This window comes from Colletes gigas, unplaced genomic scaffold (genome assembly GCF_013123115.1).
Source record: "Colletes gigas isolate AHSC1104 unplaced genomic scaffold, ASM1312311v1 Colletes_gigas_Sc00010, whole genome shotgun sequence".
Classification (NCBI taxonomy): Eukaryota; Metazoa; Arthropoda; class Insecta; order Hymenoptera; family Colletidae; genus Colletes; species Colletes gigas.
The window spans coordinates 3,079,588-3,099,433 of NW_025106639.1; the positions used below are offsets into that span (position 1 = coordinate 3,079,588).

The 19,846-nt window shown below is 34.8% G+C and overlaps 2 protein-coding genes across 3 annotated transcripts; one reads left to right on the plus strand and one right to left on the minus strand.

Annotated features, from left to right (window-relative positions):
* Positions 1-637: 637 nt before the first annotated feature.
* Positions 638-5,156, minus strand: LOC122398032 (coatomer subunit alpha). Its single transcript, XM_043397623.1, has 5 exons — positions 5,014-5,156; positions 3,486-4,710; positions 2,471-3,418; positions 1,243-2,397; positions 638-1,167 (listed from the first exon to the last, which is right to left on the minus strand). Exons 1-5 carry the CDS (start codon positions 5,091-5,093, stop codon positions 931-933), a joined length of 3,645 nt encoding a protein of 1,214 aa, XP_043253558.1. The 5' UTR covers positions 5,094-5,156; the 3' UTR covers positions 638-930.
* A 574-nt stretch (positions 5,157-5,730) lies between these two features.
* Positions 5,731-8,272, plus strand: LOC122397778 (cysteine-rich with EGF-like domain protein 2). Of its 2 annotated transcripts, XM_043397170.1 has the most exons (5): positions 5,731-6,094; positions 6,296-6,953; positions 7,084-7,179; positions 7,272-7,496; positions 7,785-8,272. In XM_043397170.1, the coding sequence occupies exons 1-4, from the start codon at positions 5,927-5,929 to the stop codon at positions 7,490-7,492; spliced, it is 1,143 nt and encodes a 380-aa protein (XP_043253105.1). In that variant the 5' UTR covers positions 5,731-5,926; the 3' UTR covers positions 7,493-7,496; positions 7,785-8,272. The 2 variants fall into 2 exon arrangements, with proteins under 2 accessions (XP_043253105.1, XP_043253106.1); XM_043397171.1 differs by lacking the exon at positions 7,785-8,272 and having other exon boundaries at positions 7,252-7,404.
* Positions 8,273-19,846: the final 11,574 nt, after the last annotated feature.

Consider the following 19,846-nt stretch of genomic DNA (forward strand, 5'->3'; position numbering starts at 1 on the left):
TATAATGAAATATGCAATATTTTTATTTAAACAATTATTCACGATGAAATTATAACTGCTTTTATCTAATATAGTCAACGTCTATTAAAAACAATTCAAAAACTTTTCAAATAGAGTTACATTTCCTTGTGCTGCGTTTTTGAAAGTTTTGAATTTTGGAGGGAATTTCTCTAGTTGAAGAAAACTTTTTATTCAGTAGATTTTAGTTATATGAGTATAAAAGTTACATTAACTTCACAACATTCTCGATTTTACATTCAAATTTAAACGGGACGAACGGTTTGTAAAAGCTCGCGTTTCCGATGTTTTATCTTGTTGAAATATGTCGTCATGGTATCGTCGTATCGTTATCCAATCAAACACACCCAATATGTGTTATCTATTGTTTATTTTGTAATAATTCGACAATAACCGTTTCTAATTAATTTGAATCATTCTATATTTAATAATGCTAAATTTGTCCGAAATACGTAACGAAAAGAATATTATACATAGTCGCTTGAAAATAATATTTATTAAATATGCACACGATAAATTATACAAATCAGAGATATTTGAAACAAGTATACAAAATTCTATTAAAATCATACATAATCTACTGAAGTTTAATTTGTTAAAACACTATATTTTTAAAATATATTTTGTATTGTTTTAATATGAATTCATAATAACAATACGGATGTGGTACAAAATTGCTCTTCTTTTCTTCGGAAAATCACTGAAGGAAACATGTTTGTAAGATTTAGTAATATGTTTATGTTTCATGATATTTACAATACTTTGTTGGAATGACAGAATACCTTTTACAACTAACATAGTTAACAAATAGCAAAATTGAGATACTGTGTTAACATAAAATGCATTGCAGTTTTTTAGATGATCATGAGATTATCATTGCTAGGTACATTAATGGAAAAATATAGCAAAAAATTATCGGAATTGTATAGGACTTATCCTCAGACCAATACACTCTTTACCAATTAATGCAACTTCGCAGACTTTACACACTGTATCTTTAAACTGTGGTAAATAACTTGCACCGCATAACGGGCATTTGACTTCCGGTTTGCCTCTGTAGATCGGAACAAACGTGCTTGCACACAACGAGAACGGATTATGTTCGTCGTACGCTAATTGATGCTCATCTACTGGGTTTTTATCGCATGCCTAAGAAAGAAAAATTAAATAAAATATTACGTTATATTTACGTATGCTAACGAGTACATACGACGAAACACATACCTGTAAAATTTTCCTAACTTGTTGTGCTAATTCTGGTTTAGGTCCTAACTCAAGTAATCTCCTCGCAAAGGAAGCAGCAGTTTTATAATTCTTCAATTTGAAGAACATATTTACAGCTATCCTTAAAGTGAGAATTTGATGAACTGGTTGCAAATTGCAATGTGTAAAGTAGGCTGCCATTTCGCAGATTCGTTTTTGTTCAGATAGAGTAGCTTTAGGAAGATTCTTCCTGTCAGTCTCCATCTTCAAACCTAGGATATACTCTCTGCAAATTTGAATTAGCTGTTGTGCTTCAGCAATATCTTGTCTTGTCTCGACTGCTAATAACGGTACACTCAGCAAAATTGCTTGAAACTTTTCTACTGCTTCCGGGAATTTTCCGCCAGTTGTCAAGTGATAGCATACTTGTAGTCTCTGAACTAAATCGGTAAGATGTAACCCAATTGCTGGTAAACCACCTTTGGGATTTGTATCTTTCCAATTTCGCTGAGGATATCCATACAACGAAGGTATATTTGGTAACGTATCGAATGATGTTCGAGCCCGTGCGAAAGTATTCATAAAGAGACTTTGGAAAGCCCCAAATTCAACCACGCCGATTTGATCGTTCAATAATCTAAATGCAGTTTCGAATGATCCAGCTAGTATGTGATCCACGACTAACTGGGAATTATTCATCCAATGTTGCGTTGGTGGTACTCCTTTCGTTGGTGGTGAAAAGTAGCCATCTTCCACTGCAGTTACTGTAGTTTCAAGCTCTGGCGGTAGATCCACTTCTTCAACATCCCATCCAGCGCTCTCTTCACCTTCGGCAGGTTGTTCGATATCGATACCGTCTTCATCGTCAATTCCTAACTCTTCGTCGTTACCCCATCCTTCGGCAGGTACAGTGTTATCATCCTCTGGAGCCAAAGCAGCAGCTACTTGGCTCTTCCCGCGTGATAACATTGCACCCTCGAAGAAACCTTTCGATACTGTTAATAGTGGCCAATTATTTTCGGCTTGTTGAATAGGAACTGGAGGTTGCAGGTATACTGCTCCTTTTTCAAGGGCAGAAAGTTCTTCACTCATGGAACTATACTGGATATCATCTTCTGCAGATGAAATGCCGTGTATCTTCTCTGTTACATAAGCTAAAGATGCTTGGCCGGAATTCTGTAACACAAGATAAAATGAATATTCCCAAAAGAAATAATTAAATCTGCAGTGGAAGATGTCGAATACGTACTCGTAAAATCTTTGCGCGTTCATAAATATCACCAAGTAGCAAACTACCCTGGTATTGTCCAGACACATCTTTTCTAATTTCTGCGATCTTTATCATCTTACGTAACTTCTCCAAGTTGCCAGTTATAAGGTAAAGGAACGATAACTTCTCGAAATTCTTAGTTCTCTGATAACACATCTCCACAACTTGGTGATTACCCTGCAATAAGGCTGCCTGGGCCAAGCTTTCCCAACAGGACTTTTGATCGAGGGATCTCGCGGCTTCTAGAGCGACTTCGATGTTTCCACATTCGAGTGCAAGGCCGAAACGAGTTTTTTCATCTTTGACAAAGTGTAAGGCAACTTCAGGATACCCCTTTTGTTGTAGGTATGCAATGATAGATTGGCCAACGAGATTTGCGTTGCGAACCATGTGTAAAACTTCTTCGTACTTTCTGTTGATTAAAGCTAGTTTGAATTTATATTCTGTCGGATCTATTCGAAGAATCCTCGGCCTACATTCTCTGTCCAGGCAGTAAACTTGATTGCCTTTGACTCTAGTTACGTATATTGGTAGATCTAATGTGCGGATGATACCGTGATCACCGTTGTTTATTGCGTATTTAATATGATTACTGGTAGTGTAAATAAATACTCCAGAATCGTCCCAAGCTCCTGATTTCACTCTAGTGTTCTCGTGTACGGAGCAAAGGGACTCCAATCGACGATTACAAATATTAACGGCATGCTTCGCGAGTAGAGCAACGTGAGACATATCACTCGACCAAACTACATATCTACATTTCGAGATCTTTACTTCTGCTAGTGTTCTCTTCTGCTGAACGTCAAAGAGCGTTACTTGATCAGCATCGCGTAAAAGAAGCATCCCCGTGCCGGCATAAAATATTTCATCGCAATTTGGAATCTGCACCTTTTTCGTAACTTCGTTTTTCAAGTTCTTGATGACTAACTGCAAGAAACATTTAATCAATTAGAATCGTCTTTGAAGCCATTTGAATTTGTTTCCAAATACATACCGAATACGCTCTATCTAATACGGCAAACCGATTTCTAGCAACCCAAATGGCAGTGACACCAGAAGCCCGTTTTGTATCAGCATCGGTATTCGAATCACCCTCGCGAGGTATCATGTATAGATCATAAGTACTGTTTTCTATATTGTTAGGCGATCTTGTACAAATTAAAACAGCGTTTTCAGCTTGGTTGTACGACATGCTATAAGGAGGTGTCTTTCCACCTCCACGTATTTGCATAACAGATGTATCTTTTGAGGTAGTGAAATCTAATTTTCGGAGGAAACGTTCTTTTACGTAATAAAGGACGTTTCCGTACACAGCATACGCTGGTCGTTCTCTCTCGAGTTTGAAAATGATCATTCCAGAATCATGACCAGCAGCAAAGAGATTTAAAGTAGGATGAGCAGCAAGAACCCAAAATCTTTCATGCTCTCTCCTAAACGTGTGTAAGCATGTGCGTTTTGTCATGTCCCAGACGCGGATACTCTTATCTTCTGCATTAGAAAGGATTAGATCTTGTCTAGGGTGGAACAAAACGCAAGAAACGTTGTTGTAATGTCCGCGGCAAGTATCTACCTCCCATGCTTTGGCATCATTCATCCTCCACATTTTAACCTGACGATCATCTGCTCCAGAAACGATCAAAGGTAATGTGGGATGGAAACATGCCCAATTAACACCTCTATCATGCCCTTCAAGGACATGCTTTACCACAGCATCAGCTTGACCAAATAAATCGGTTGCACCAGGATTTTTTAAATGATCTTCCAGGCCTCCTGGCCCAGGAGCAACATTTTTCTTCCTTAAACCAGATATGTCCCATACCCTAACAGTTTGATCTAAAGAAGCTGATACTATAATGTCTTCTGTAGGGTGAAACTGTGCACACATAACATAGTGATTGTGCCCAGTCAAGACACAAATGCAAGTACGACTTTGCCAATTCCAAATACGGATAGTCTGATCATCTGAAGCACTTAGAATCCATGGGTACTCTTGATGGAATACAAGTGTTCTGATATAATCTAAATGACCTAATAGGGTGAAAATGCATCTGCGTTGTTTATAGTTCCATACTTTAATCTTATAGTCATCACCACCAGACACAAATAATGGTTGTTGACTATGGAAACAGATTCCACGAACAGGTCCATCATGTTCATCAAATTTATCTAACAGGGTACACATACGGTAGTCCCATAACTGTATAACTCCATTGTGTAAACTATAACATATAAATTGACATTTTTGTTAAACTGAACAGTTCAATATAAACATAATTGTTTTAAAAATATGAAATATGTAATATTTTTATTTCCTTCCATTACTATTCAGTAAAATATAATAAAAATTCATTTCATGATCATATCATGGAATAAATGTATAATGAATCTTCTGTAAAGAAATTTTCATTCATGCAATATTTTATTTATTTCTTAAATATCAATGAAATATGTGTCGTTTATTGAAGTATATTTGAACAATTTATAATAAAAAATAACGAATGGTGAAAATTCATGCCCTCTACCTTGCAAGAACCCAAGGTCGTTTTGGATGAAAGGATAGCCCTTTTACACGAGCGGATTTTGTTTCAAACTTCGTCAACATTTTTTTCTGGGTGTCAAACAAAATGATGTAATTAAAGAAACATTCCTTACTCCTAACCTTTGAAAATTTGACACGACTGAAGACACGTCACTAATCCTACCATGAAATACAGTATCTTAATAGATGTTCATATGAAGTTTTGTATGGATGCAATACTCCATCTGTACATACAAGATATATCTAATATTTTAATGAGTTTAAAGAAAATTTGCTGAGAAGATAAATAAGAATTATTCACAATACAAAATTGTAACTCGAATTATATAAATTATCGGAATAAGTTATCTTATTTAATTCACAAATTTGATTGTATAATTTTTGGATAGTAGATTTTTTTCTTTTCAAATTGATAGATTAGTTATACGTATTTAGGTTTTAATTAATTATTTTAATAATGACATAGATGCTATAATAATATTGGAAAAAATGAGAAAAAAGTAATTATTATTACAATATAAGGTAAAATTAAATTAGAATGAGAGAATATGTTTCGAATAAGTATTTTATCAGGATATCTATCAGTATGATTATGTGGCACTTTTGAATTGGTTTACTTGCATTCATTCGTCAAACACGCGCATGTCCTTTACAAAACACTTGTTTTGTCGTCTGGTCCTTTACTGTCAATCTAGAAAAGTCTGTGCAACCTGTTCCTTATTTTACATATAATTGAAATATTTAGCACAATAATTAGCACTTTTATGATACATTTTAAAATCAATTACTTAGATCTTTAATATTTTTATATCCCCAAAACGAAGTAAACAGTTTTCTGTCATAGTTTTTGAGTGAATACTGACGTAGAACACTGGCCGGTACATTCGAGTGGAATAATGCAAAAACTCAGTGATATCAACTTTTTTCGGTTGTTAAGTTTGTTTATTTTACTTTATATATTTACTTACGTAAATTGTGATAAAACACCTTCAAACGAAGAACTCAAAGCACTGAAGTTTCCACAGTGTGCAGCTTGTAAGATTTTAATAAATAGTTTTAAGAAGGTATGTTGATTTTTAAAAATATTATATTATAAATATTGGATGTTTCTTAATTTTAAAAAAGATATTTGAATTAGAAATGTGCCAAAATATAACAATTGACTTTTTATACAGGTACTTGTTGCACAATTGTGTAATTCTTCAATGTATTTTCTGCACATCTTTATTGTACAATTTACAGTTAATAATTTCTTTTTTAAACAGGGTATAGAAAGAACTAGTCGTGAAAAATTTGATGGTGGTGATAGTGCATGGGAAGAGGATAAATTAGGTTCATATTCAAAGAGTGAAACTAGATTGATAGAAATACAAGAACATTTATGTAAAGAGGTAGAACATGGTGAAACTCAGTGCCATGCTTTAGCCGAAGAATTAGAAAGCAAAATAGAAGATTGGTGGTTTAATCATCAGCAAACGCATCCAGATTTATATGATTATATATGTATTCAACAGACAGAAAGCTGTTGTCCAAAAGATCATTTTGGTCCACAATGTGTACCATGTCCAGGTTTTCCAAACAAGATTTGTAATAATAATGGTAAATGTAAAGGAGCAGGCACTAGAAAAGGGAATGGTGGATGCCTGTGTGATAAAGGCTATGAAGGAGATAATTGTTCACACTGTGCAAATGGATTTTATGAATCCTATAAAGATGAGAACAAATTACTTTGCTCTCAGTGTCATGCTGCCTGTGATGGTCCTTGTAAAGGAGCAGGGCCAAACAATTGTGAAAAATGTATGAAAGGGTGGTACATGTTGGATGAACAAGGTTGTTTTGATATTGATGAATGTAGTACAAGTGATAAATATTGCCCTGGCAATCAATTTTGTGTTAATAGGGAAGGAGATTACACATGTTTAAGTAAGTTGTAAGAAATATTTTACTTATAATATCTTGCTTATTATTAGGTGTAGAGCAAATAAAGTTTAATACTTTCTTATAGAAAATTTATGTGGTATAACTTAAAAATTAATCATTTTATGTGATTCAGGTTGCGACAAAGCCTGTAATGGTTGTACAGGTGATGGTCCAGATATGTGTATAGAGTGTGCAGAAGGATATCATAAGAAGGATACTTTATGTATAAGTAAGTTTTATAATGTGTTTATGGTACTATTAGTTTGAAGCATGGATGATGATAATACATGTTTTAGTACAGTATGAATTTTCTTATTTTAGATTCTGATATTTTGAGCCGCAAACAACAAGAGAATCTTGCACGGTATGCTACATATTTTGGTCTTTGTGTAGCAACGTGTATTATTTTCCAACGAAATATTTACATAGCAAGTGTAATTGGATTACTAGTTGGTATATACATATCAGTTTCAGAATACATGATAGCTCATAGTAATGTTCAGGATACAACAACAAATGTAGATATACTAGGACCAGCATAAATAGGTATATAGATACTTTACTAAATGTTTAATTATACTAATAAAATTGTAATGAATATTTTAAACAATAAAATATGTATAAGTATAAAGAAGCATTATATGTACACTAGTATGTTAGTTATTTAAAATTATTAAAGGTTTGGGATTTTAAATCCATGGAAAAAATTATCTTGTTGGATTTAAATGTAAGATGCATAAATTCGGTAATAATATACAATAAATTTTAACAATAGAAAAATTGAATATTTCTCTTAATATGAGTCATCTATTAACTTGCATTTTTTGCCACTAGGTGGCTGTAAGGATGGTGGTCTTCTCACATGAGAGTATAGCTTCTGATTCTTTTTAAGCAGCTTTGCTTGCGGTAGTGTATGCAATACTCATGGATCATATCCATATTTACTTTTTGGAAAAGCGTGGCAGTGAACAGCTTTCTTTGTAGAAATTAATCATAACTTCTGTGTGGTATTAGGTTGGGGGCACAGGAGAGTTAAAACGATAATATGCGTTGCGACGAACGTCGATTTCAACGATCGTTACGGCAAATCGATGTTCGTGTCACCTGCTGCAATTTTTCGGTATACAATGGAAAAACGTGCGTTGACGTATCCCGAACGTGCATTCTGGCATAAATATGTCAATAAAAAATCAATGCACATTACAACGAACGTTGAAAGTGACGCACGTTCGTAGTATGTAATTTCTAATATACAACAAATGTATTTCTACATGGGGACATTGTAACGTCCGTCACAACGCACGTCGTTTTAACGTTCCTGTGCCCCCAGCCTAAAGGTGTATATAATTTAATAATACATTTTTGGATATTTCACTTTTATTTCGAAATACGAAGGGTGTGTACTCTTGAGTTTTTCAATCATAGTACGTGTAAAAATATATCATTCAACCAATGCGATTTGGAAAGTGTTGAATATAATCCTTAATCACTGTTCTTAACCTGTTCCCTACCAAGCTGCTTTTGATTAATATGTGTCATTCGTATTCCATGTGTACCGAAAATGGTATATGCTATAAGGTTTAATAAATCTGCAAAATTTACCTATTTTTTTCTGTTTGTGTATTGAAAATTTATTTGTTACCATAACAAAAATTGAGAAACAATTTTTAGTTTTATGCCTTGTAAATTTCATGCGTGGTATGTTTTCAGTAACAAAAATAAAATTGTTATTTATGATTTTTATGTTTATTATTATGACGTGTATAATTTATTGTAAATTTTATCAAGTTATTATAGGTGTTTAATTATTCGCTATTTCAGTGTCGAATTAGGTGTGTAACATATTTTGTGGTATTGCAATGTTTGGCCGCTAGATGGCTATAGATACTTACAGTTTCTCGCAATCAAATCAGGTTTTCTTCCATATACATTCAAAAACTATTGCGGAAACAATATGCAATACTCAGCAAGAAAAATATATCCATATTTAATAATTTTTGTTTGTTTGTTGTCATAACAGGCGCCATTAAATACAGCTAAAATAAAATTAACGTATTTAAATATATAATAGCAATGCTACATTTGCGTAATTATAGTGAACATCGATATGTAGATATATCTAGTAAAATTCTAAAATATATAACTACCAATAACCATTGACTACTTATGTATAAACAATTAAACTGTGCGTCTTTATGAAATAAACATTCAGTTAGCAAGCTTTCTGCAATAGAAGGAAATAAAACAAAATGTTAACTTATCAAAACGCACTCCACAAATTGAATAGCAGTATACACAGTTATAATTACTGAATCATTAAAACATGATATAGATAATTAACCAAGTGGACGACTTGAAATACTTTTAAAATAACCAATTTTAGATTCTCAAAAAGAAGTTTATCCGATTCAAAAAATAATATTAAATCTGGTTTAACTGTCGAAAACAAATATGAAAAGTAATCAGTTTTTGATTAAGAGCAACGTCATTTCATTTGATAAAGTGAAGTTTAATAGAATTTTATCGATCAGGCATTTTTAGCATTGGATTCATAAAGCGGCAAATCTCTTCGATAAAGACGCATCAAACGAGCAGTGTAGCATACATAAAATTCTTTTATTATAGATGTTTATGGCAAAATGTGTTGTTGAACTATTTCACCAAATAAAAGAATTTAAGAAGTGATGCTTGAATAAGTACGCAAAATTTATGAAGATAATCGTCAGATGATTTCTCACGTGGTGTTTCAAAATCGGATAATTCATTCGTTGCTTCAGCTCAAGATAATGTCTCAGATCCTCATTATTAGAGACTATAGAGAGCCAAATAGCGAATAATCAATCATAATAGATTCGCTGTACAAACATGAGTTAGAAAAGATGAAATGAGGAATTATAAGTCATAAAGCGAACAAAAATTATCAACGCAGTTTCTAATATTGAAGAAACGAAACCTTGAATTTAACAAATTATCTAAGGAAGGTAGAGAAAATGAAAATGAAATGCCATATTTGCTGTGTAAGAAGGTTTATTTGAATATCGGTAAGTTTGATGATTGAATGGAATGCCTTGAATGCGGGAGATGAAATCACAAGGAGTGTACTGTATGAGCTGAAGACGATTTAGAACAATGTGTGAGTGTTCCTTGTTTTAGACAAAAATAACAATACTTAGTTTTATTCTCGTTAATATCTGATTTTATTCTATAGGTTGAAAGGGAATCGTATATTTCCGATCTTATACATTTTGAACATTTGTAAGCATTTCTAGATTAGTACACTAGTGATTGCATAGATGGCATTTGCAACAGTCGGGTTTCTCGAAAGAAAAACTGTACGTTTGCTACATCATATACAATAACTGAATTTGTATTAGCATGCAATACTCAGTGTGATTGTCATATCCACTATATTAATTTTTGGAGGGGGAGACTCAAACACCGTCCTTAATCAAATTTGAAAAAATACAGCATATCCGGGTTAATTAAGAGCTAGTGAATGAGGTTATTGCTAGTTCTTATAAAACTTTAGTCTTGGGAATAATGTTTTTTATACTCAAACTAATGTTAACCTTCTTATACTGGGCACCAAGAATTTGCAAATTCGATAAATTTTAGAAAATGGGAGTTCTGGTAATAATAAAACTGGAACAATAATAAAATTCATGAATGAAGCTTTGATTATAATTACCATTGTTGCTACGTTACACATTTATGGTTTGGATATAAGATATTTATACAATTTTGAGTAATATATTTAATACAGATCCAAATACAACAATTGAAAATATTAGTTCAAATTCAAAGAATGTATTATTTTCAATCATTGTTATATGTTCAGTTGCCATTTATGAGTGATTTTAAGAGATTAAGTAAGATATAAGTAGAAATATGTTTTTAAAAATAGAAATAAAATTTAGATGTCAAATATTAATCATCTTTTATTCGATGATTATTAAATAATCAAAATTGTTGTCATATTGTCGTTCCATATTTTTTTTTCTGTGTAGACTGTTAAAAAAAAGAAATCAGAAGAGAGTTGGTTTCCACGTACCCCCTGCTTTTAACCCCCAGAGATTGCTGGCACCTGGACCAAAAACCGTTCACCCTTCCAACTTTTTAGTTCCCCCTTTCCTCTGTTCAAAGGTCCTGGTTCGTAACTTTACCCTCCGCGTCGCTCGAAGGGTTGTTTTAAATAATAATAACACAACCCCGATCAGAAGAAGGAACGCTATGTGTGTCAGAGTTCAGTACGTTACTGGTATAAGACTCGTGCTGTTCTCTAGAACGTTGTCGAGGTGATATCGTAGAAACAACGTTAAAACTAATTTTTTAAGTTTCAAGATATGTGAATATTTAATTTATACAAAACATTCGTATAAAAATCCTCACAATTTTGTTTAATCTTCCAGTGATACGTGTTTTAATAAGGTGCTGTGTGCAAAATATTACGATCTTTTGAAAGGAAGCATGTGTAACTTTAACTGTACAATTATAAAATATTCCACATGTGTCTTATGTGTAAGTAAATTTGTATACATTAAACAGAATTTAAATGAATCGCAAACATGCTTCTGATATTAAGTTTTTATAATAATTGTGAGAAGGTATTGAACATATAAAAAGAAAGTTAGTTATGAAAATGAAAATCAATCACTACTTGTATACATAACAGGGCAATTCAATTGCCTTCATACTTTCCGTATTTTCAACAATATAAAAATTGCTTACACAAAACTTTTCCATAATTAGATAATTATGTTGTAGACAGGGAAATATTATTTATATTCAGAAATTATAAAATTATACATTTTTATCGTTACGAGTATGAAATATAAATAAGATGAGCAAAGTTCCTTTTCTACAGTTTATAAACTAATTCTGATAATATACGTATATTTAAAGTAGGTTACTTGTAAGAAGTATATAAAAAGGTGCAATTGTTTCTATCATAAATTCTTATGGCTTATTTATTTATAATATAGCCAATATAAATGCTTATTTATAATACAAAAATTGTACGTCTTCGAATGACTTGGCTCAATCATTAGAGCCAATGCTTGGCACACGTGATGATAGGAACAAAATCCAGCGTGTTAAGGTTTAAAAAAAGCAGTGGGTTACCCATATAACGCTACAGAAAAGGGGGTTAGTTAGATTTTTAGGGGTTACATTTTATCCCTAACCGTGGCATCCCTTCTATTCAACGTAGTCCTTCTTCAAAAATGTGCCAGAGTGAGTTTACGAAAAAAGAAACTCATCGATGTTCTAAAATTTTTTACAGTAATTTTACATTCGATATTCTTATGTTGCTAAAAAAATTACATTTTTCATAAATATAGCAAAAATACAATTTACGGATAAAGATGAATTTAAAATACATATTTCTTTCCTTTATTAATTTTAATATGACAGAATTACATATACAAGTAAAAATAAAAATATTGATAGAAGAATAATAAAAGGTTTGAAGGGTTAATAATGTTACAAAGTACATTATATAGTATGTTATACATAAATAATGTAAAAGCAGAAAATAATTCTCGTTGTTTAGATGGCTGTGAAATTAATTATTTGAATACTGTTAATTATTTTGAATGTGAGTATCATCCCTTAAAGGGACTATCGTTTCCTATATCGGTCCAATATGGTGACTGTCCACTATTGTTATGCGCCATTTTCTTACTCTAACAGTCATCGAAAAACCTGACAGAAGGTCGGAAGTAGCCAGGGGTTGCTTGGACAATATACTGATCTCTGGAAACGGATTCGAGGGGGTGCGCGCAAGGATCGCCTTTTACCCTCCTAGTCCGACAGCCCATTGGTCAGATCAGACTCTGTCCCTGGACAGGACTATCGATTATTTGCTGTCGATTTCCAAAGGCTACCTGCAGGATAATTTTAACAATGTGGCAGGAGGTGTGGTCTGGCCTGCAAATGAGCAACACCTACCAGTTCTTTTAAAAATATCTATCTAAATTATCTGATTAACAAAATTGTTCTGAACTATCAAGATAGTTATTTTTAAGTATTTTAAACTTGTCTTTATCCCAAGATAGGTCTCTGTGTCAATTATTATGAAAACTTTTTAATATGCATTTAAACAGATTACATTTATTACAAAAAAAATTTATATTTTTTTAAAAATATTCTAAATCTACTTTTACTATTTATCGTTCCCTCCTCGATACGTGACGTATATTTTACAAAATATTAAGATTTAAAGTGTGACCATTTATGCAAAGGAACTTAATATTAGATTTTATTTTTTAATATTTTTTCCACTAATTTTAATGGAAACGAGATTGCTTTACTAACCTACTTTTCTGAAATATAGTATTTTGCATTTCTACGTGGGAATGTTTTACTTTTCATATAGTGAAATGAAAACAGTCCTGGTCGAGTATCATCGCTTTGTATCTCTTTGATGTTTTGTAGGCCACGGTAAAAAGACTTGACTGAAAATCTTGAAAATTAATAAACTTCAATAGGGAACAGGGTTTTCGTAGTTGAATGAACATAAGCAAAAATTATAGTGTTGATCAAACGTTGGGAAATTCATTACGACATATATCTTCTGATAGGTGTCCACTACAGACAAAAATTACAACGGAGCAAGTAAAACGTGCGTGATTTTCAGTGAAATTTTCTAAGGAAAATGGTTTAATACGCTTGAGGGAAAATATGATGTTATTTTTATTACCCCAACCAGAAGTGAAAACGTGTAAAAGTGACTTTTTAATGTGATTTGAACGAAACCAACGTCTTATGAAACCTAATATCGTAAATATGAAAAACTTTTATATAATAAAGAAATCAGAAAGTTCATAGGTATGTAAAAATAAATAACACAATAAATTGTTAATTAGAATCAGATAGTTATAGTAAAAGAAAACGTTGGGAAATGTTATGTTATATTCATACGTGCTTGTGTGTACTATAATAAAAATATTAAGTTTTCCAATAATATGCTACAAACAAACGATTGTCGTCATAAGTATAGTTGAAGAAGTCCCGAAAAAGATAATGGTCATCGTGTGAGGACGCCATTTTGTCTCTGTAATTGTGTCGGGACGCCTGTGGAAATGTGGACCCGTGATACCCACGCGCGCGTGTGCTGCGTGCTCGAGGAGGGTGAGGACGCGTGTGGGGGCGTTGGGTCACGTGACCATGGCAGATACGGTTCTGGATTGGCTGGTCGATGGCCGATGACGCAATAAACCAGACGACGCGCGGGCTGCCTAGGACGAGCGGAACTGATCGACGACAGCCTGACGAACGTATCCACCCACTCACACACACATGCGTGCCGGACGCGTGAACAGCTCTCAGCACAGTGGAAATGTGTTTTTAAATGCGTATCCATCTTTGTTTTCGATACAATCGACAATGCTCTGACCGATCTTGATTGATAAGTATAGACTAGGAATCTCTATCATTTGTTTCATTTTTCAAATAGATAAGCATAGTTGTTTCCTCTTTGTTCCATCAGTTTCAATTTTTTAAACATTAGGATGTGTCTGGAAACACACATTTTAGCTTCAGTTTCCTTTGTTTCGAGCTTCCACTTATCAAAATAGAGCGTCAAATATGGGCTGGCGAATGAGACTGAAAAACGTGCTGATAGACACTTCTTTTATAATTCCTAATATTTATGATTGTTTCGTTAAATGTTCTAAGACATCAAGGACACGCGATAATAAAAAATTTGTATTTATATTTGCTTTGGTAGACCGAAAAGATTGAGGTTGACAAATAATTCTACCTGTCGAGATAGTACCCTATCGATATATCGCGCAGCCGATATCGAAGATCGTATTTAGCGCAATGCAACGGTTATTGCTTCGATTCGTCACACCTGAGTCAAACAGACTTATCTTGCCATCTGTATCTAAAACAACCATCGGTTCGTGTTCTCGAGTAATCGTTGAACAAATTGATGATAGATTATCGAAGAAGTATCGTGGGATTTAAAAAAAAAAAAAGGTATAAGGGTCTTTGTAGTGGGGGTAACGAACCACAGGAGAAAGATCGGGCACGAGTGTTCCTCCAGCATTCCGTCACGGGCGCTCGTGATCGACGGAAGTATTGTGCCGGCGTGAAAGAGATTTCATCGGGAATGATCGAAAAAAGATCGATCGAAACGATACCGTTCGAGGCAGAACGACCGTATCGCGTGTCCAGAGGTCAACGGTGTTCGTCATCGTCCAAAATCCATCATCGAGAATCTATCAGAACCACAACACAGCATCCTAACCTCACTCGATACCTTTTGAACATGACAGGAAGTGCAAGGGTCCCGGAAGATTCTACGAAACCAGGTATTTTCAATTTAATAACACTAATAATAGTAACTTATTTTGGAAGAACTCAAATTTCGTATATATTTCATATGATACGACCCTCGTATTTGGTTCCTCGCTTAATATAATAAATTGACACTTCTCGGTGTAAGAATTATTAACAATGGTATCGAAGGAGTACTTTTCTGTGCATAATACAAATAAGTATGTGGAACTGTGTGTTGAAATATATGAATCACAGTCTGATATTTTAATATTAAGAGATATGAATGTGAAAGCCATGTTTAGAAAATGTAGAGGTGACATTTTCTTAATCTACTATTATGCGTGTATATAATTTGCTTGTAATTAACATCGATCTGTCACAAGCTATAGAAAATAAGAATAGTAATATTAGAATCGATATTTGATGTTCAAAAAAATAGAACTTGTGCAGTTTACTTCTTCTCTATAAATTATGAGATTTTTTCGTATGAAAATTGACAAATCCAGACCTAACCTAGACCTACCCTAGTCCGTGCTCAAGTCACGTAAGATTTAAAAAATTGTTTCAATAATGGTTTTGAGGTACTGTTCGGTTCTCAAAACTTGATATATCCTCCAGATAGCCGAACCCCTAATTATTTTAAGCATTATATTATAATTATTCCAGTTTTCATTATATTAACCTCCCTTAGGCTGCTATTAAATTTTCATTCTTGACTCTTATCTCTGTACAAATTCTCGATGCAATAAAGATAATGTAGATATTGTATTTACGAGTCGTTACTTTTAATAATTAAGGCCATCGACGTGTCTAGTCGAATTCTCTTTTTTTTTCATATTAATTGCAACGCATAAATTCGGCGGAAGCGTATCAAGAGAGACGAATTAAAAAAAAATGATAAAGAGACCGAAAAAAAGCTAAATATTCTTACAGGAGCACGTTGCATGAATTGAATTTCGCACGATACAAGACGCATAATTATCTTTTCGCCATATGCGCTCTGTCAGCATACTTCTTAATTGACGTTAACAGGTTTCCTTCCTGCATGAATATTTTCTCTCCAGATCGTTTTTACAAGATAAAGAGTCTGTTTCACGATGATGACGTCACTAGACGAGTATAACGACCCCTCCATGGTTCATATATTATCATGCTATTATAATTGAACCGTGCTTTCGGTGCACTAATTGAGAGCATAATTAATTAGGGTATGGACTAGCCACCGATTCGAATACCGTTCCGAATTGTTCGTAACCGAGTATTTGCTAAAAGCCGACCGCGTTAAATACCGCCTACTGCGAATTAAGCAGCGGCTATCTGCTAGATATAATTGCATTTGAAATGCAATTCCGTTAAACGTTGATCTAAGCATTTGATAATCGCAACCCGGTATCGAGGAACCGTTTAGGCTATTTTATACTTTCGCCCGTTGTATCGCGCATTGTATCGCACGTCTCGTACGAATTGTTTGTGTTTCATTAACGGATCGTATGCATATCAATGTTGTATACATACAAAACAGTATTAATTATGCAATTGAAATTAATCACTATATACACAGTGGGTCACTGTAGCATTTGAATGCCTGGCGTTCAAGAACTTTAGCAGACAGAGTGTACAAATTAAATTATTAATTTTTCAATATTGTTTCCTGTTTTTCCAGAGCTCTGAAAGTACGATTAAAATAAAACGTGGATATTGCAAATTTTATTGCGCGTACAAAACCATTTCAAATTCTAACTGGACTTTTACTCGCGATATAATTCAAAATGAATATTCATAATATGAAAGTCATGCGTTTTGGAATCCCATTAGTTGCAACGCGTTAGATTTTCAAACTATATTATTATTCAAATTTCGTCGTATCAACGGATCGTTGGGAATTTCAAAAAAAAACTCGAAAGTTGCGAAAAAGTAGAAAGCGACGATTTTATCAGGGACAGAAAATAATTTACGATTAAACATGCGTACCGCAATCGCACAGGTGGAATTGCAAATATGTAGATCGGAAGAAAAAATTGCACTCGCGTTTCGCATTCTTACGCGTAAATTGCACCTGCGAACGATTTATCGGTTCGAATCTTAAAATAAAGCAAATTATCCCGATCGTAGATAACAAAAGACCTTGTTGATCGGTCAATGTTCTCGCTTTCGAATTTATGAAAATCGATCAAGATCCATTTTGTATCGAGGCGGGAACGGGTCTTGTTCGTAAAAACAAAATCGGTTTTTGCGAACAAAACGGTGAGATGCTTTTTAGCAGATTGGTCGAGCCGCGGTACGATTCGACACGGGACATTTTTACCTTTTCTTGGCACGATTTTTCTTCGTTCCGCTTCACCGTCGTCGCTCGCTGGACCACGTTCGATCGCTTTCACGAACGCATTAACATGATCGTTCTCGCGAATCAGGGAATAATTGAAACGAACGTATTTCTGAAAAAAATCATTCCCGATCCCTTTGCTAATTTCCACGGGTACAATGGCAGAAAAATGGTCTTTAAAGTGTCTTTCACGGTTTAAAAATAATTGTACACCTCCAGCCCGCAATACGGTAGCAATGTGCAAATTGGCCCGCGGGCCAAAACGGGTTTGACGTGCCTGAGTTATGGCCTTACGAAGAGTACACTGTACGCGTCAATTATAATGTAAAAATTTAAACTCATTTTTCTCCGAACCGATCTTCCTTGACTCGATGTTGATAAAAAGTTCGAGAAATTATACCAAAATTGCTTTTCGTATCATTAAACAAAAATTACTGCAATCGATACTGTACAATGATTTACAGCTTAAACATTAAGTCATAGTGGCTGTTTTGAATTTCGCGCGATGATCTATTTCCAATATACACGTTCCCGAGTCTCGTTTATCACTCGATAAGCAGGACAGCAATTATCAATTTCTTGCTCTATCACCTATCATCGTGTTCGCGTTTTAGAATCCGTAAGTCATTCCATAAATTCTGTTTCGGACTTATTTGGCGTTACCACGACCAGCAAGAAGCCTGGTGCCGCTATTAAAATGCACGAAGCCGGTGTTATTCGTCCCCGGGAAGGCGTATTTCGCGTTTTATCGATTCCGGGCATTAGTGTTCCGCCAAGTGTGTCGAGAAATTTCGTTCGACGCCTGAAAGAAAGTACCGTAATTGCCTTTCGTTGCGTTATCCTTCCCGATACGGCGCAAAAACGTGGCCAGAAAAATGGCGGGGCCCGCAATCCGCACCGTTCGGCTATGAGTCATTGGTAATAATCATCTTTACGAGGCTATCGCAGACTCACTAATTTCACCTGACGTTTTACGACCACCTGGCCTCGTTTTTCATATCGAAACTAACGCGATGACGGAACGTCGTACGACATTGTTCGTATCTCGTGAATGGGAATCGCGATACAGCATTCCAAGCTAATTATTTGTCGAGTCGAACGAAATTGTGTTCCAGTAATTCTCTCGATTCGATGTTTCCCGGCTGAAAAGTCGATACGATTCCTTGCTAGCTCCGATCGTCCTCGATACGATTAAGGAGGTTGAGAAGACCTCGGTTTCTTTACTTTTTTTCATCGATCACCTCGAGGCTGCTGTCTCCGTCGACTCGTAACTTCTTTATTAACGAACATCTTAATTCTCTTACAGATTCACAGTTGAAATTTTCATTCGTTCCAAGATAATTCGTCCCTGAGGAGATTGCTCCGTACAGTACAATTCTGCATCGCCAAGTATCATCACTTTTATACCGACTTACCACGTGTGCTCTCGTGTTCGAGTTAACTCAGATAACGTGCTCTACGCGCCGTGTATCGTATTCGTGTTACGTCGCTGTAATACGACAAGCAATATGTAATATGATAAATGATAGTAGCCATAATAATAGCGGCAGCAGTATGTTATACAACAATTACTTTCCGACCGGCCCTGACACGAAAATGAGCGTATAAATCTTCGGAGGAAGCTGGAAATGAATGCATCGGTATCGGTAAGAATCGGTCGAAGGAGCAGTTGTGGAATCGTCAATGTAATTATTGCGGTACAACGGCGATTTTAATGGGATATTCAAGTGTCTAAGTCACGTGTTGCCCGCATGAATGACCGCAGATTACCCATCCCGCGATTACGCTCTTGACATTAACATTCGTTTTTCCCCATTGGTAGATTTCCCCGACGCGTAGGTGGATTGGGTTGTGAGTGATTGGTAGATATGTATTCTGGTGGGCGTGACAAAGTAACTTCCATCTCCGGAAGAGGGAACCTTTCTAATTTTTCCTGGAATTCTGGGAAACCAGTGTGTCACGACTAACTACCAAAGGACCTCTTGGTTGGATTCAAAGGATTTGGAAAAATACCAAATAAAAAATATCATCGAGAGGCGTTCCTCGAATCCTCAATTTGCCTAACAGCAAACACAATGAAAGAAAAGCTCTGCATCGATGCAACCACGTCGGTGCACCAAAGCGCAGTCGAGCTCTGATTCCGCGACGAATCCGATTTCAATCAAGAGTATCGCCTCGAAACGGATTTTTCCCTTGCCTCGAAACAACGAGTTCGATTTAGACCTTAAACGTTCAGCTATTGTTCCGTCTGGATCGATCGAACCTTCAAAGTCTCGACTTGGGCTCC

Bases quoted from the DNA above. Each gene is read 5' to 3' on its own strand.
- LOC122398032 (XM_043397623.1), bottom strand. From the start codon at position 5,093: ATGTTGACGAAGTTTGAAACAAAATCCGCTCGTGTAAAAGGGCTATCC. The intron at 2,398-2,470 runs GTACGTATTCGA...CTTGTGTTACAG, and splicing joins AACGCGCAAAGATTTTACGA to AATTCCGGCCAAGCATCTTT. The intron at 1,168-1,242 runs GTATGTGTTTCG...TTTCTTTCTTAG, and splicing joins AAGTTAGGAAAATTTTACAG to GCATGCGATAAAAACCCAGT.
- LOC122397778 (XM_043397170.1), top strand. From the start codon at position 5,927: ATGCAAAAACTCAGTGATATCAACTTTTTTCGGTTGTTAAGTTTGTTT. The intron at 6,095-6,295 runs GTATGTTGATTT...TTTTTTAAACAG, and splicing joins TAATAAATAGTTTTAAGAAG to GGTATAGAAAGAACTAGTCG. The intron at 6,954-7,083 runs GTAAGTTGTAAG...TATGTGATTCAG, and splicing joins AGGAGATTACACATGTTTAA to GTTGCGACAAAGCCTGTAAT.